This window comes from Pangasianodon hypophthalmus, chromosome 1 (assembly GCF_027358585.1).
Source record: "Pangasianodon hypophthalmus isolate fPanHyp1 chromosome 1, fPanHyp1.pri, whole genome shotgun sequence".
Lineage (NCBI taxonomy): Eukaryota > Metazoa > Chordata > Actinopteri > Siluriformes > Pangasiidae > Pangasianodon > Pangasianodon hypophthalmus.
The window spans coordinates 3,565,977-3,582,197 of NC_069710.1; the positions used below are offsets into that span (position 1 = coordinate 3,565,977).

The following is a 16,221-nucleotide window of genomic DNA, read 5'->3' on the forward strand; positions in this document are numbered from 1 at the left end:
ACAAACGTTTGACACTTTTTTCCTGTCCATGAAACACTGAAATTGTTAATACTGTCTACCACAAGACTCTCTGTATTACAGCTCTGGTTCACTGTAATTTGTGTCTGTGGGTGGCCTGACCACTTAACAATGCACAGAACGTGACACTATGTGTTATTCATCTCCAGGGCTTTAATACACTCACCATTAAACCATATATTACTTATGTAGTGTAAACTACTAATCTGTGATATTTATAAATGTGCACACTCCATTTGAAATCAAAGTTTTCCCAGGGTTATCATGTAATAGTAACAATATGGATGGGCAAAAAACAATAGATACAATAAGTCTAATGGTTATTTTCTTATACCTACTAACAGGTCTAATGTGTGTTCATATATAGTGGATTCAGATATTATTCAGACCCCCTTTTCCTAATTTTATGTCTTAAAATGCATTTTTTCATCAATCTGCAAAAAAAAAAACAACTCCATAGTAAAAAGGTATTTGGGGGGGGGGGGGGGGGGGGGGGGGGGGGGGGGGGGGGGGGGGGGGGTGTCACATTTATTAAAATAAAACAGAAATATCACATTTACACAAGTATTGAGACTTTGTTGTTGGGTATTAGGCTACAAGCTAGCCATATCTGGATTTCAAGATCTTTTGGTGAACTCTAAGCAAGTCATCGTGTGCCTTTTTATTGAGGAATGGCTTCCGTCTGGTCACTCTACCATGAAGGCCCACTGAGGTGCTACAGAGATGGATGTCCTTCTGGGAAGTTCTCCCATCACCACACAAGACCTCTGACCAAAGCCAGTACCATTATTTTGGTCTGTGCCTCGACAAATCCTGCCTCAGAGGTCCATGGATGTATTTTTGCCATCAATGCTTGTATTTTTTTTTTTTTTGCTCTGACATGTACTATCAGCTGAGTGGCTTTATAAAGACAGAGATGTACGTTTCGAAATGTCCAATGAACTGAATATACCCATATACTTTTTAAAAAATTATTATTATGGAACATGTTTTGAAGGTTGATGAGGAAAAAAACACAAATTTAATCTAATTTATAAGGCTGAAGGAAAAATAAAGTGGTCTGAATACTTTCTGAATACACTGTCCAATGAGTGCATACACAACATTCCCAGGAGATCGGACACCCTTCTTTCCTCTCTCATTTTCCAGGCTTCACTCTCACGGCCTCCAGCTGACATAACACCCCACACTGATATCCATCTGCTCATCCCACCCAAGGATCAGAGACCTCCTCTCAGGCTGCATTCCTGTTCAGCAAGGGCCCTTTCTTAATGGGATAACACACAGCAGCCCTAAAAAGCAGCTATACACAACCTCATAAACAATGATAGACATCAGGTAGACTCATAAACACTGGCAGACCTCCAGAAGCACAAATAGCTTATTCTCAGTTACAATGTGGAACAGATGAGGTAGAACTGGCTATCCAAGAACCCTAACAAAAGGGAGCCTGCAAGGGGTCAGGACAAAAATGTTTACATTTTCAAAACACACAAAGAAGTTCAACAGACTGCATTCGCACAAGGTCCAGAAATGTGTGGAATGTCTTTGCTTATGGCCTATGGTAATAGCTACCAGAACACATTAACAGGCCCTCCCTTTGTTTGCCCGAGTAATTAGGGAAGAAATTGTAAGTAGCAGATTCAGCTGTACCAGAGCCCCAGTCATGCAGATGAGAAGCTTAGGAATGCCTCAGAAAGTTTCCCTTTCAGGTGTTTTTGGGCACTGATGTGTATGTTGGAGTGCCAAGCCTAAATAGGAGGTGGGGGTTGATGAAACTGGTTTAGAGGCACGTATGTTGTCTGAACACAAACATATGGCTCCTGTTTGGAATCATCAGTTCCAGCAGCACCTGGCCACACGCCACCTCACAGCATGAACTCTAAGCCCACACACAATGCAGCCAACTCAGTGTTTAAGCCTGACACCCCCTCAATGCCTCAGCCAGCAATTAATTTTTTTTTTTTTTGGGTGGGTGGGTAGGGATAACTAAATAAACAGCATGATCTGTACAATTAAAAAGACATGAGTAACACGCTATTGCAATTTGGGTGGATGCTGGACAGGAGTGGCATGAAGTGGCATGAATCTGCAATCCTGATTATTTAAGGCACTATCTATTCAATTCAAATTTATTTATATAGTGCTTTTCACAATGAACATTGTCATAAAGCAGCTTTAGAGAAATCTGTATACCAAATTTAAATTTAAATTCTCTCTACTGTCAACAAATCTTGCCATTTTAATAGCTTTGCCCTTTATAATACCTTTATAAGGGTTCCACTGAAAATGATTAAAATAACATGCTAGTAATAGGAGGGAAATTACACTTAATTTTATAAAACCAGGTCTACCCTTCCTTTTCTCCTCCTCCAGTAAAATATTTCAAACTGCTGCATTCAGCACACACTCTCAGGATAATATGATCTTTCCGTTGTACAGTGTAACTTTCCATTCAGACTTTTCTTTACATCTTCTTGGCATTACTTAAAAGGAGACACACCCTGAAACCAAATAAGCGAGCACAACCAGTTTACCACGCTCACACAAGGCCAAGATAGGCAGCACTGTAAGACACCTGGTAAAAAGAACACAACGGTTGAATGTTACCTGGTTGAGTAATTAACCCATGGTTATGCACCCAGGGGTTAATACTCTTAACTCAATAAATAACACATATGCAGATTCAGAAATATATCCAAGCCCAGGCACCTATTTTGCCAACTTGGCTGCCGCTGTCTTTCTGCCAATGCCACGACGCCGTGTTTGATGATCATTTTCACAGACATCTGACTCTTCTTCTCTACTCAGCTGTGTGAAAAATAGTGACTGATGAAAGAAGGTTTTGAATCCAAGTTACAGCTCTAGCAGCTACATGCGCTAATGTTGTTCCTGGGCTTCAATTTTAAAGTGCTGCTCATAAACCAAGCGTTTCCAAAACAGTGCTTTTGTGCGCTTTACTCAGTCTCAATCCACATCACTTCAATACTCTTTCTATCTGTTGTACTGTAGTGCTGGGGCTCAAATCTCTGTGTCCTTAGGCCTACTCCTTCTATGATTAAGAATAAATGGATTGCAATACCCATCAATAAATAAACATTTCCAAAATCAGACACGCAGTATGTTACCCCTCTTGATTGGACCATTGCAGTGTCTTGCTGACTGCTCTCTCTTTACGTCTTCATGCTGCAACTCATGTTCCTACCACGAAAAGAACATCAGAGTACATCACACCAGTCATATTCAAGCTACTCTGGCTATAATTCTGCACTGAGTACAAATTCATGGCTATGATGTTTAAAGCTCTAAATGATTTCGCTCCAGCATATCATCCTGATCTCATGAAGTGATGTAACCCACCCTGAGCACGTTGCTCAGCTGAGGCAGGTCTGCTGTTAATCTTGGGTATCAGTCACAGCTAAGCCAGTGGAAAGCGTTTTTTCATGTATTGCCCATAAACTCTAGAATAACAATGGGTTTGCTCACTCTATAGGTCTTTTTAAATCCGCAGAAGATATTTTTTAGGATATGTAGTAATTGTTGTAGATCTAAAGTAGTACGTAAAGCACACTGAGATTTTAGATTTAAAATGAAAAATAGATGAGGAAGAGACCAGAGGTAATATAAACATGAGAACGCAAGAGAGAGTTTGAGAGGTGTGTATGAGACGAGGTACTTACTGCAGGCACTGCAGGTGAAGCAGCTGTCGTGGTAGAGGCTACCCATGGCCTGGCACGCCTGACTGGCTCCATACACAGCCTTACTGCACTTCACACAACTTCCTGCAAAAACAAAAAGAGCCACAACACAACCATATCAATACCACCCTTATTATTACATGCAGTACCCAACACAGTGATAACACCTTTGGGGTTATGGGTTCGATCCCACACTGGCACCATAGCAAACAAACCTCGCTCGGCTGGTGCCGGTTCTATGTGTGCTGATGGTGTGTCATTGGGCGTGCACTTAAATGCACTTAACTAAAGGTTAAATCAGAGATGCAGCCTCTGCCACCACATCCCCCCCCCCACCAGTGCAAAAAGTACTTTTATATATTTGCAATATATTTGCACTCACTAATGCTACAGCTCATGTGCTCGTATCAGTCTAAAAGATCAATTCATTTCATGACATGAAATAAGACGCTGGGCATGAAACTGCCTGTTGAATAAGCAAATAAGATGAAAAAAAAAAAAAGAGCTGAGAAGCACAGCATTCTGGTGGCACATTGTGTCATTATGAGTGGAAATATAATCCACTTTACTTGTTTGAGTTGGCACACATGCTGAGAATTCTGCCACATGATCAGTGTAATCAGATGCTGAAGGGTTCCCACAGAACAGTGCCAAACATGATACACACACAATCCCACACACGTTCTCCATATCAGCAGGATGTGGGAAGAATTATTACAAAGGGTATAAGAGACAGAAAAGGAAAGAACCACTGAAGAAGGGTAAAGGGAGTGAGGTGAAATAGCTGAGTCATTTTGAACCATAATAAATTAAATGAGAGCAGTGTTAAGGACTTGTGCCACGTTTCCTATTATGTTGATTATTGAGAGAGCTGGCACACTGGGACACGACCCTGATGATAATTATTTCCCTGCCATCTCACTATCGCCCCTAGTTTACCAGTTCAGTCTTCAATGAGGAGCAACAATACGATTACGGCCCTGTCACAATAATCACGCTCACTTAGTGTGCAGTAAAGCCTTGCTAAAGAGCTAAGGGAAACTGAGCCCTTTATAATGTGCCACTGTTAACCTCCTTTCATTTCACAGCCAACTGTAGACAGAAGTGCCTGCACAGGCCATGACACAGACAGCGTAAATACGACAATCAGTCTTGGTTACAACCCTTCAGAGAGAAAACTGTTGAATATGCTATCCCATACAATTTGGCTCCTTGGATACTTCTCGATGCAAAAAAAAAAAAAAAAAAATCTAGGTGGACATAACACATTCATCTAACTGCCAGCGAAATTTCCAAACATTTAACAGTGTTAACAAAATGTGCTTTTCAACACAAAGCAAGTTCAGCTAAATGACATGGTCACAAGATCTACAGCACTGCTAATGAAATGGTGAAAAAAGAAAACCCCTACACAACAGTGGTCTTTGTTAAACATGCAGACATAGGCTAGGCCTCACAGTGTGTGAGAGCAGATGAGGAATGGCATGATGTTCAGCATCACGCTGGGCTAACAGCATTACCCAGAGCGAGTTCTCCTCCAAGGTAGAGAGGAACGTCACGGATAGGCTGGAATAAACACCCACAAAGAAGCCTCTGTTCTCTAAGGGTTCAACCATCATGCATTTAAGCTCTGCCTACACCCTCTCGGCCCTCTCCAAACAAACCACCCCTGAAGTGTTAAGCTCTACTAGAGGACACTACCACACCCATATTACTTGCCTTAAGCACAACATTTTCCATACAAAAATACCACAGAGGCAAAACTAACTACAATGCTTTCTAATAGTACACAGAAATATACAACTGATACTGAAACAAGGTGTAGTTGTGACACTTTCAGCGATGGTGAGCATTTTTATTGTGATGTGATACTTTGCACCGAGGCATATTTCAATTCAATTAATTGATAAATAACTCATAAGCCTCACAGGTACCTTAAAATTAATTTTAAGGCACATGAAAAAATAAAGCATTTATAAATTCATCATGTGGGCTTAAAATCTTTTTTGTACATTCTTGTTTTTATCCAACAAGAATGATTTATATGGTGTTTAAATCAGATTCTTCAGAAGTTGAATTTATGATGCTTGAAAACAAATTCCATTGTTCTCTGAAGTCCCACAAAGTGAATTACAATGTTAAAATGCATACCATATTTTCTACAGCTTAAATCTTTTAATCCAACCCTTCAATAGCTGAATTCAAAAGAAGTGAACTTAAGGCCAGTATATGTTTAATTGTTTAGTATTCCCAGTGAAATTTTTCAATAATTATAATAATAATGTTTTTTTCAAGCATTAAGAACTGAGGTTCAGGTTGATGTGAGCCTGATTCAACTTCATGGTTTCTTATGCCACGCCAAGTTATGCCAAAATACTCATTTTTGAGACCCAGCATGTGTAGTAGAGTGTCATACCCCCCACCAAGAGGAAGTGCCCAGTCCATGTTCTGCCCTACAGAGGGGGAAGTGATTAGACTCCATGCACATTCTCACTGTCCTGGGGACTTCTGAACACAGCTGCAGAAAGTGCATACACCATTTCCCATGTGTGTACCATCAAACATACCCTTGAGCATGCATGTCAGTTGGCGACTGCAGTGTTGAAAGTGATAAACAGGACAGTTTGCTCGAAATAGGCAAAATTCCTAATCAATATTTACATGCAGAGGTCTTTGCGATAAAGTTGCAATAAATAAGAGTGCTTTGCAGAACAACTGAACGGACTCGATGATACTTTTAGAAAATGACAAGCTAAAGAAGGAGCATGTGTTTAAGGACTCAAAGGAATTTTTGACTCATGATGACTCCGTTACATGCCACCCTCTTCGAATTTCTTTGAGAGCCATCCTCTTCAGATTTCTATTTTTGAGAGCCAGCCTCTTCAAATTTCTTTTTTTGTGAGCCACTGTTGAGTTGCGAACTGGAACCAGCACTGAAGAGATCACATGAGCCCACTTAACAAACAATAAATCTGGAATAAATATAATAGTCATGTTAAGAACCATTTACCATTATTTATTGGAGGAGACAGAGTGGGACCTACAGCTCATGATTGGGTCACATGATCTTATAGCTATTGGCAACTGTTAAAGGAATTCTGCATAGTACACTGCTTTTTCTGTTGTTTATGCCTATGAAAAGTTTAGTTTAGATAAAAATTTTTGAAAAGTTTAGTTTAGTTAAAAGTTTTCTAAACAGGGAACCTGGAAACTGTGTCGAAAGCACAAAAAGATTCAGGCCCAAGGTTTTATCGTAAAACTATCTGTCATTAAACATCTCTAGGCCTCTGTTGGGGAATGTTGTTGTTTATGGAATCTAGTAATAAGATATTAGTAAGAGAGACTGTAAGATATTAGAGTAAGAGAGAAGATATGAAGAAATTTAGAGAATTAAGATAAAGTGTGCTGGTATGTTTGCTCCTTTGTCTTCTTGCTCCGTCTCACATCATATCTGATCATCTGTCTCTCCTGAAGCAAAAAAAAGTTGTGCTTAAATGTCTAGACTGAGAAGGTCACTATACTGTATCTCCTCCATTTGGATCTCAACTCCTGAGCCACTGACTCTTGGACACTGTACACACTGTAGCACTTCCCTATTTATCATTATCTCCTGGCTCTGGCTCAAATTCTCTTTTAAAAAATTCTACAACTGCTTTTCCAGACATTCCTCAACATCCCCCCCAGTCCAGTAGTTTGGCTGCATGTGCACTTTCCCAGAACCTTTGTTCAATACCTTGCCAGTGAGCACAATGCTGCATGTATGGCAGAAATAATCCACAAGTAAGCTCTGATAGTTGAGAAAGCTTTGTAAAAAGATTTGTTTTTGGAGGCACCTCTAACATTACACTAACATTTTTTTGTGAGACTGGTGTCCTATCTAGGCTGAATTCTCCCACCTTGAGCCCAGTGTTACTAGGACTGGCTCGGGATCCACAACGACATTGACCAGGATAAAGTGGTTACTCACAATGAACGAAGGAATAAATGAATGAATTTTTCTTACATCTGGATTTCTTGCTAGCTTGTAGGGCTGCACAATATATTGTGTGCATTGTTAAGACAATGTCAGACTTTATAATGCTGTTATTACAGAGCCTTTCAAAAGGTGTACTAGGTTTAAAAAAGATTTATTGTGTACTAACATCATTCTTACTATCTCTGAGGGCTCAGATCATTTTCTGTGGGTGTTTTGATCAACTGCGGCACTGGCGTCATCCAGAGGAAAAAAAAATGGATCAAATGAACACAGGCCAATCTTTAACCATGACACGGCACAACCTCTAAACCAGTTTTAATTCTGTATTAATTCTGTATGGAAATATGCTATTTTTGTCCACGTTCTGGGCTGCATCATAGAGGAAATGAGATGGTTTCATGTGTTTCAAGACAGACATACAAAGCAATGGCCTGTTGTCACTGACCACAGGAACAAAGACTGAGAATAGACACAGTGATGTCAACTCTCACCCACTTTTCACTGGAAAAAGACAGAGCCATGAAAAGCAAGATGCAGTTCTAAAATATGCTTAGGCATCAGCAAGGCCAAGCTCTCCATTCGTCACTCAGTCCATTTTGTGGCCTGACAGAGTGAGTCAGAGAATGAGCCACAGTTTGGAGTGTAAGGACGCGGCACAAGAAGACCTGAATGAGGACAGACAGTCAGTCCTACGCAACACATCATCCTGAATGTGCTGTTTTTTTCACTTAGTCACACCAAAATCTGTTATCACTTAGTGGTTGCATGTATATATGTAAACAATAGGCTATGGTGCTTGACAGTGTTGGCTGTTTTCTGTGATACTGACTCAACCTGAGAAAAACCCAGAAAGTCAGTATGTATGCTTAGACATATTCTTCTGTAAACTCTGTACTTGATAACTCCTGACAATCAGGATTATGGACTAAAGACACTTATCAGCCTTCAAATCTGTGTATCCTCTTAAATAATCTCTAAATAATTCTCCTTTAATGATCCTGCTAACTTCATGTCATCAAATCAGAACTGTTCAAATAAAATCTTCTTTACAAATAATATGAGGTCAAGGGGAAAAAAATGCTGTGCTAAGCAGCTAAATGCAGAAGTAGGCTGAATTCCTGAAATACAGGAAAGCTATCATAACAGGACGTGATATTCACAAACCAGGACAGCTACCAGCCAGATTTTGCTAACACTGCTGTGCACTTTCATGTAACTAAATTTGTCATCTAGTGGTCAGATCTGTGAATTCATGTTCCCTTTAACTGCTTCACTACATCAACAGCCCTGTAATGGTGGGTTTATTGGTGCAAATTATACCACAGTGTTATCATCTTACTTAATGTCTATAATTGATCATGTTATGAAAAGGGCCATTCGGGTGCAACGTATATGAAATGCAAACAAATTATCCAACTTATCCAAGTATCTAACCCTAGAATTATTAAAGCTCAGGCATTATCCCCAGGCTAAAGGTTTAGTCCAGAGGCTTTAGGACAAGCTGAGGAGGTTAAAAACAAAACAGTGATTAACACTCGAATGTAACTGAAATCCCTTGTCCTGGAGACATACAAGCAACAGGGAGCAACAATGCATCATTTAGACACATGCTTAACTACATCACTCAACTTGGCCTCACTCCACCCTGCTTCACTCACACTCACTCTCTCACACACACACCGCGAAGGTCAAGTGGAACAGACAGCTTGTTTTTCAATCAGTGGGCTGTTAAATACTGTTCTGCAAAATTACAGACGAGAAAAAGATTAGTAGGGGGGGAAAAAAACACTGGGAGTGATCACATCTGCCTTACCGAAGTAGTCAGCCATAGGCTGGGCATCCATCTCCTTTTCCAGGCGTTCAGTTAGAGCTTCTAATTTTATTTCAGCTGCAGACGGCCCAGGCTCGGGCTGTATATGGAGAGTGTGGCATGGCAGTTTGAGCGCCTGAGGGGGGCTGTGGGCATCACTCCGAGCCGGCTCTGCAGTAGGGTTCGCCAAGGTGTCTGGAACAGTCGGGCTGCTATGGCCTCGAGTGTGGCACTGCGCTTGACCTATAGGCTGATGTGCTTCGGGTTGGCTCTGTGCTAGCGTGGACAGCTGGACAGCAGAGCACGTCCCAGTGCTTTGAGGAACCCCATTATGGTGTGGGTCTCCATAGGGTTTCTGAGGCATGGTGGGTTCGGTGTGTTGAGTAGGGCTCACATAAGGAGAGGACTTGTGGTGAGGGTCTGGTTCTCCGTGAGCACCTGTGGCTGATGGTGGGAACCAATCAGGCGTCCCAGTGGGTGTTAAAGTTTGGCATGGTGAGCTCTGACGAACAGGAGAAGTTGCTCCACGGTTCATGTTAGATCCAGGTGAGCTTGAACTTAGGCCAAGGGTGGGTGATGACGCCTGGTATTGAGGATTGTTCGTAGATGCCCAAGTGCCAGAAGGACTGGCAGGAAGAGGCATAGTTTGAGGATAAGAGTTTCCAGGTTCCAGGCGTGAGAGGTCTTTGTCATGATTGCTTCCATAGCTGAAAACTCTGGCATCATGTGGGCTGGCTGGATGATGCTTCTGTCCTTCATAGCATGTGTTTGGTCCTGAAAGAATGGGTGGCTTAGATGCAGCTTCATGTCTGGAGCTACTGATAGGTGGTCTGTCTTTGGTGTAAAACGTGCCATCTGTTATTTTGACATGTCCACCGTTTAGCCTTTCTGCCAGGTTGTTTCTCGCCATCTCTTCTTGATGCTTCTGCATGTGGATTTTGGTCATTTTGGAGGCGAACACCCTCCTGGTTTCCTCAAAGTCCGGGTTATTTCCTGCGTCCCTCCTCATGCGGAACAGTCCGTCCTTGGACGCCTCGTACATGTTCAGGTCTTCGATGAATTTGCTCGCTTCGAGCCCCAAATCTTCGTATTTATCCATGTTCAGGGATTCAAACCGCTACAGCGAATGTATACAAAGTAAAGTCAAAGTCTCCTAAAATATCTTCAGCTGTTCTGAGAGAAGAAGTCACTTCATTGTGTCCATGGTGAAAAGTGAAAACGCTAACTCACCAAAGTCTGAGGACTAACTGTACTGCTTATATCCACTCACTGCACGAAAAAAGACAGAAAGACAAAAACCAGGCGAAAAGGGTGAAAGAGAATCCTCGTGAGAAGCGGTTAGGGAAGGAAGAGCCGAGTGTGAGTGGAGAGAGCTCAGTGTGAAGGCTGTGCAGTCGGAGTGACTGAGTCCAGTCCTGCGCTTCATCTGAACTGAAACCCACTCAGGATGCTGTCCGCTTTTCACCACAGGCAAGTGAGTGAGAGCAGCTCAGACCTCTTCCACACTCCCAGAGTCTCACTTCAGACTCCTGTGAGACTGAAGCCTGACTATAATCTCATCTAATTTTACTCCAGAACATTCCGCTTCTCATAAAACACAGCACACAATCACACACGAGCACTAAGCCCCAACACGCGCCTTCCAACTTTTTATACTGGATGGAGCCCACAACTCTCGCGCGCTTTGGTTTTTAGTTAAAGGCACAGTACACTGAAAACGTCAAGCGGTAGACAGTCAGCACGTGCGCGCTCACACAGACACACACACACACAAGCACTCACGCACACACACACACACCTTCCTGTCCTTGTGAGGACCTTCCACTTATATAATTATTAATGCAGTTAATTAATGCATTACTACATCTAAACCTAACCCCTAAAACACTGCACCCCTCCTCCCCCCCCCACAAACACACACACACACACACACACACACACACACACACACACCTAACTGTCCTTGTGAGGACCTTCCACTGACATAATTATTAATGCAGTTAATTAATGCTCTACTACACCTAACCCTAACCCCTAAAACACTGCCCCCCCCCCACCCCCAAATACACACACACACACACACACACACACACACACACACACACACACACCTAACTGTCCTTGTGAGGACCTTCCACTGACATAATTATTAATGCAGTTAATTAATGCTCTACTACACCTAACCCTACCCCTTAAAACACTGCCCCCCCAAACACACACACACACACACACACACCTAACTGTCCTTGTGAGGACCTTCCAATGACAATTATTAATGCAGTTAATTAATGCTCTATTACACCTAAACCTAACCCCTAAAGCTGAAGTTTTGTAACCCCCATCACTCACAAACACACACACACACACACACACACAAATGAATTAATGAATAATGTTCGTTTAGCCTGTTTTTTATGTAATGCATTTTTATAACAGATTAATAGTCACATTCATTTATATACGGCATTAATTCTTTTTTAACATTATTATTCGGATCCCATTTCAACCCCTTTAGGCATTTATGTTATGTACACTTTAGACTGTCTTTAACCCCAAAATCATTTGATCGGTACGTGGTTCCTTTTCGTTTTGTAAAAATATCTTGCCCTCCACTGTAGATGGGCAGTGATACTCTCTACCTCATCTATTTAAAATGGACACTGTACATTAAGTTTAGCTACTAGCCTGCACTAAAAAATACAATATGCATGCAGTTTGAACTTTTTTTTCTATGAGCATAGTGATGATTTGGTTCTAAACACACTATTGATATTATAAAACAAAACCCTTCTAAGGGGAAAAGGTGCTGTGAAGAATTTGATCATGAACCCACATACTTAAACTAAAACAACCAAATCCACTGAAGTTGGGAATATGTTGTGATGCAATACTTAGATGTATACTTAAGACACAGTAACACATTTCACTTGTTCAGTGCCCTTTTCTAGCAGTTAGTGAGCCAGCAGTCTGTTTTCTTATTATGCCTTCTCATTGAGCAATAAAGTATCAGTGTAGGCGGCGTGCAACAGCCAAATAACCCAACATAGATGTGACTCCATCAAAATAATCCTTGCGTTTTTTTTTCCCCCACACCCAGCTGTGGGAAAAGACTAGCCATGACATAGTGACTGAGTAAAATGGCCCTGCCTTGTCCTTTATCCCAGTAGCCTGAAAACTCTGTTATAAAGACTTCAAGGAAGCCTACAGACTATGAATCACGCAGCTATGCACACTGTGCCTGAAATGTTTCAAAACTACTGAGTGGATATAATGATACCTTACAGCTATTGGTTGTATAACTCACAACAACTTTAAGGTTTTATAGAACGTGGTTCATGATCAAGCTAAATGCAGTAAATTATAAGAAAGGCTACTAAGGTTACATATCTCACTTCAAAACCACCACACAAGAGAAAAAGTCCAGGAAAAGCCCGAATTTGTGCTCTGTAAATGAAAAGAATTGATAGAAATACAAGCAAAACAGTGGAAGACTGCGTGAGTAGGAGAGGCAGGTGGCAAATAACAGCTTCAGTCCACGTGTCCCTGGTTTCACCCCAGCCCCGTGTGCCGTGTGTGAGAAAACACACACCGCTCCAGCTGCGAGCCACACATTCCACCACAGCTACACTATCTGCTGAGTGAAGGAGTGGAATGCTCGTCCGTGGTAAAAACACACTCTAGAGTGGCCCAATACACTAATGGATACACCAGACCAAACAATTATAAACTCAGTGATCCCCTTCAGACTGAGCATATGTAAGAGCATAAAGATAAGGCTATAAAGCAGCCATTATTAGGTTAATTCATTTAAGTTTATTTCTAAAATCTATTCATAATTAGCTACTCCAAACTGCATACATGTATTCTGTAACTACTTTATGGGTATGTGCTTTATGGTTACATACAGTATATATACTTATAAATGTATATTTTTAGTATGTAAACGTCTTGATTTTCTATCTCGCTGTTGTCCTGATTGTGGAAGATCTATGACAGCAGGTCTTGTGAGTGCTAATGTGAAACACAAGAGATGGACAGAGTGCCAATGGAAAGGATTAGGGAAACTACGCTCCTCCCAACTAAAACAAAGATGGCTGAGTCAAACTGCTAAACATATTTTGCACATATCAATTAAAAAAAACCACATATGATATTGCTGTAATTAAATTTTTTTTTTTTTAATTAATTGCTTTCCCCACACAAATGTCTCTATAATATTGTTATGGAATCCAATTAGCACAGGTGTGAACATGAACCAGTGGTATCTGTGAAAACAGAGTGTGATATGTTCAATCAGTGACATAATTGCTACTTGTCAAAATATTGCCTAAACCCAAAGACATAACAGCATTCCCAAAATCCAGTCTGGTAATTACACTGTTTTGCACAGATCAATATTTCCCTGTTGCAACATGCCTACTTCAGCGCAAAGACTGTATTAATTAGTCGAGTGTATACACCTTTAGCATATGGGTAGAGGACAATGTGATGGAAATGGAAATGATAGCATGGCATAATAGTGATTACAATAATGATGTAACAGGTTTAAAGAGAAATATTTTTAGTTTAACACTATGAAATGCATTTCTTCAAGGCAATTTTTAACTGCTGCATTTGATAATTAAAGCAAAACAAGCAAAACAAGCAATTGAAAAGAAGTTGGCTAAATGAAATCCTTAACACAGAAACAGATACTGAAAACTGATTCATGTTTTATCCTGGTCAGGGTCAGAGTGGAGCCAGGACTCGAACTCGCAGCCTTAACCACACATATAAACACACACACACACACACACACACACATAAATAAACATATATACATGTAAGCAACTAATCAATGTAAAGCACCTAATAAATGTCATAAATAAAAGTGTACAGTTCCCACATTGTGGGTTTCCATGAATGATATAGAGCTCCCTCAACTCCTAAAACCCAGTTTAAGATAATGAAGCAAGTGAGGCAGACGTCTAGTTTGAAACCTGCCCCTTTAGAGTACTGAAATCCTCCGAGAATAACATTAGCACATAACTGGAACTTCCAAAGAAACTGGAATCCTGCTCCTAGTCTCAGAAAATACTGATAAACCTCATAGTACCAAAAGGCAAAACTGATCTAGAAACAGCAGTCACTAACTTGGACACAGGATAAACAGAAACTAAAATAGGAACTTGAGATTCAGGGAACACCTGCAAAAGGTGAAAAGGGGAATGAAAATGCTTCCTTTACAGAAATGAAAGTGATAACATTCAACAAAGGGGAGCATACATGTATAAATATCTTAGGATATAATAAATATAATTCTGCAAGAAGTGTTGGTCATTGTCATTTCAGATTTCCTGTCTTGTCAGAGTATTCAAAGGCAAGAGCCAGCAGATATGAGGAATGGAAAAGTGCCTGTTTATTTTATTTAGTTTCTTCATGTTATTCAGTAGCAATAAATCAGAGAGTCACTGTGATGTTCCCATGGAACACTGGGGAAGGAATATTTTTCAGAGCATGTAGATCTGATTGTCAGAATAAGTAATGTGCGGTTTGAGAACGACATCTGGCTGTGTTAAAGAATAAACCCAAACAATAGACATACTGTCTGATTCTGAAACACCCCCTGGACTCCAATACCCAGGAGGCCTAGCTCCTCTTGCAACATGAAAGAGGGGCTTTATGTCTTTACTCAGATTTTGTCCTTCTTTTGTTGCTCAAAGGCCAAGTAAATCACTCCCTGATTCTGTGGATGAAGTTAGGAAACTCAAGAGAGACGGCTGTCTCCCATTTGGCATGGTGGTAATGCCCACTGGAGCCAACAGGAAGGGGAAGATAGGGACACAGAGTTAAATTGCTGCTGCAATGTGATGACTGTGCTCTCTCCAAAAAGAACTGCTGATGGACTTTCACAAAGTACACAAACAGGAACCCAGCTGACCTGCAAGCCAACGTCATGTGTCTGTTCAAATATCTGTTGTGCAAATGCCGCTCATGTGGTGCATGATGCTGGAAAAAAAAATGCATTATGGGTTTCAAATAATTTGACACATAAAATCAGATATGTATTGTCTTGCAAAGATGACAAGGCTTTTTTGAGTTAGACCTTGAGAGATTTTTGAAATATATATATATATATCTCCTGATTAAAATGGTTTATGTAAAACTGTATGTATGCTAATAAAGCAATGTGTTTCACTCAGGCAGAAAAACATTAATAAAATTAAAGACTGTGATGATCCCAAAACTGCCTCCATAACACAGGCTTCTAGGCCACAGTACAAAAACAACTGAATCAGCATTTAGTCTCAGATCAGTATCCATCTCTTTGAAAGAAAATAAGGGAAAAGAACAAGTCTAGACCTACCAAATATAACTCATTGATCCAAAGAGGACAGAATGAGTCACCTAGAGCTCAGCTGTCATTGCCTCTAGTCACAAGCACTAGCAGGAGTCTAAGAGCACAGCAGCCTCTCCATCTCTTCATCTTTCTATTATTGGGAAAGGATGGGATAGTGGAAAGGTTGGGTGTCTGTTAGGGATTAGCAGTTCTATTAGACATCCTTCATCATTAGGTGGCGTGTGTAACTATATCCTGGAAAATGGCTGCCAAAAATCTATGGGTTACAGTTAAAGGTGAAAAAAAAAGGGGAGGCACAATGGGTGGAAATTTAATATCTCTCATCAGGTTGACAGACATCTTTTTTTTCAGTCAACAGAAGGTTATCAGGCCAAGAGGA

The 16,221-nt window shown here is 40.8% G+C and overlaps 1 protein-coding gene across 1 annotated transcript in view; it reads right to left on the reverse strand.

Moving 5' to 3' along the window:
- Nucleotides 1–11,150, reverse strand: part of limd1a (LIM domains containing 1a) — a 24,434-nt gene extending 13,284 nt beyond the window's left edge. The window contains exons 1-2 of the mRNA XM_026913835.3: nucleotides 9,506–11,150; nucleotides 3,699–3,800 (exon numbers count right to left, since the gene is read on the reverse strand). Of these exons, the coding sequence (XP_026769636.3) occupies nucleotides 3,699–3,800; nucleotides 9,506–10,601 (1,198 nt within the window). The 5' untranslated portion in view covers nucleotides 10,602–11,150. The remainder of the gene's footprint in view (nucleotides 1–3,698; nucleotides 3,801–9,505) is intronic.
- Between the last annotated feature and the right edge of the window lie 5,071 nt (nucleotides 11,151–16,221).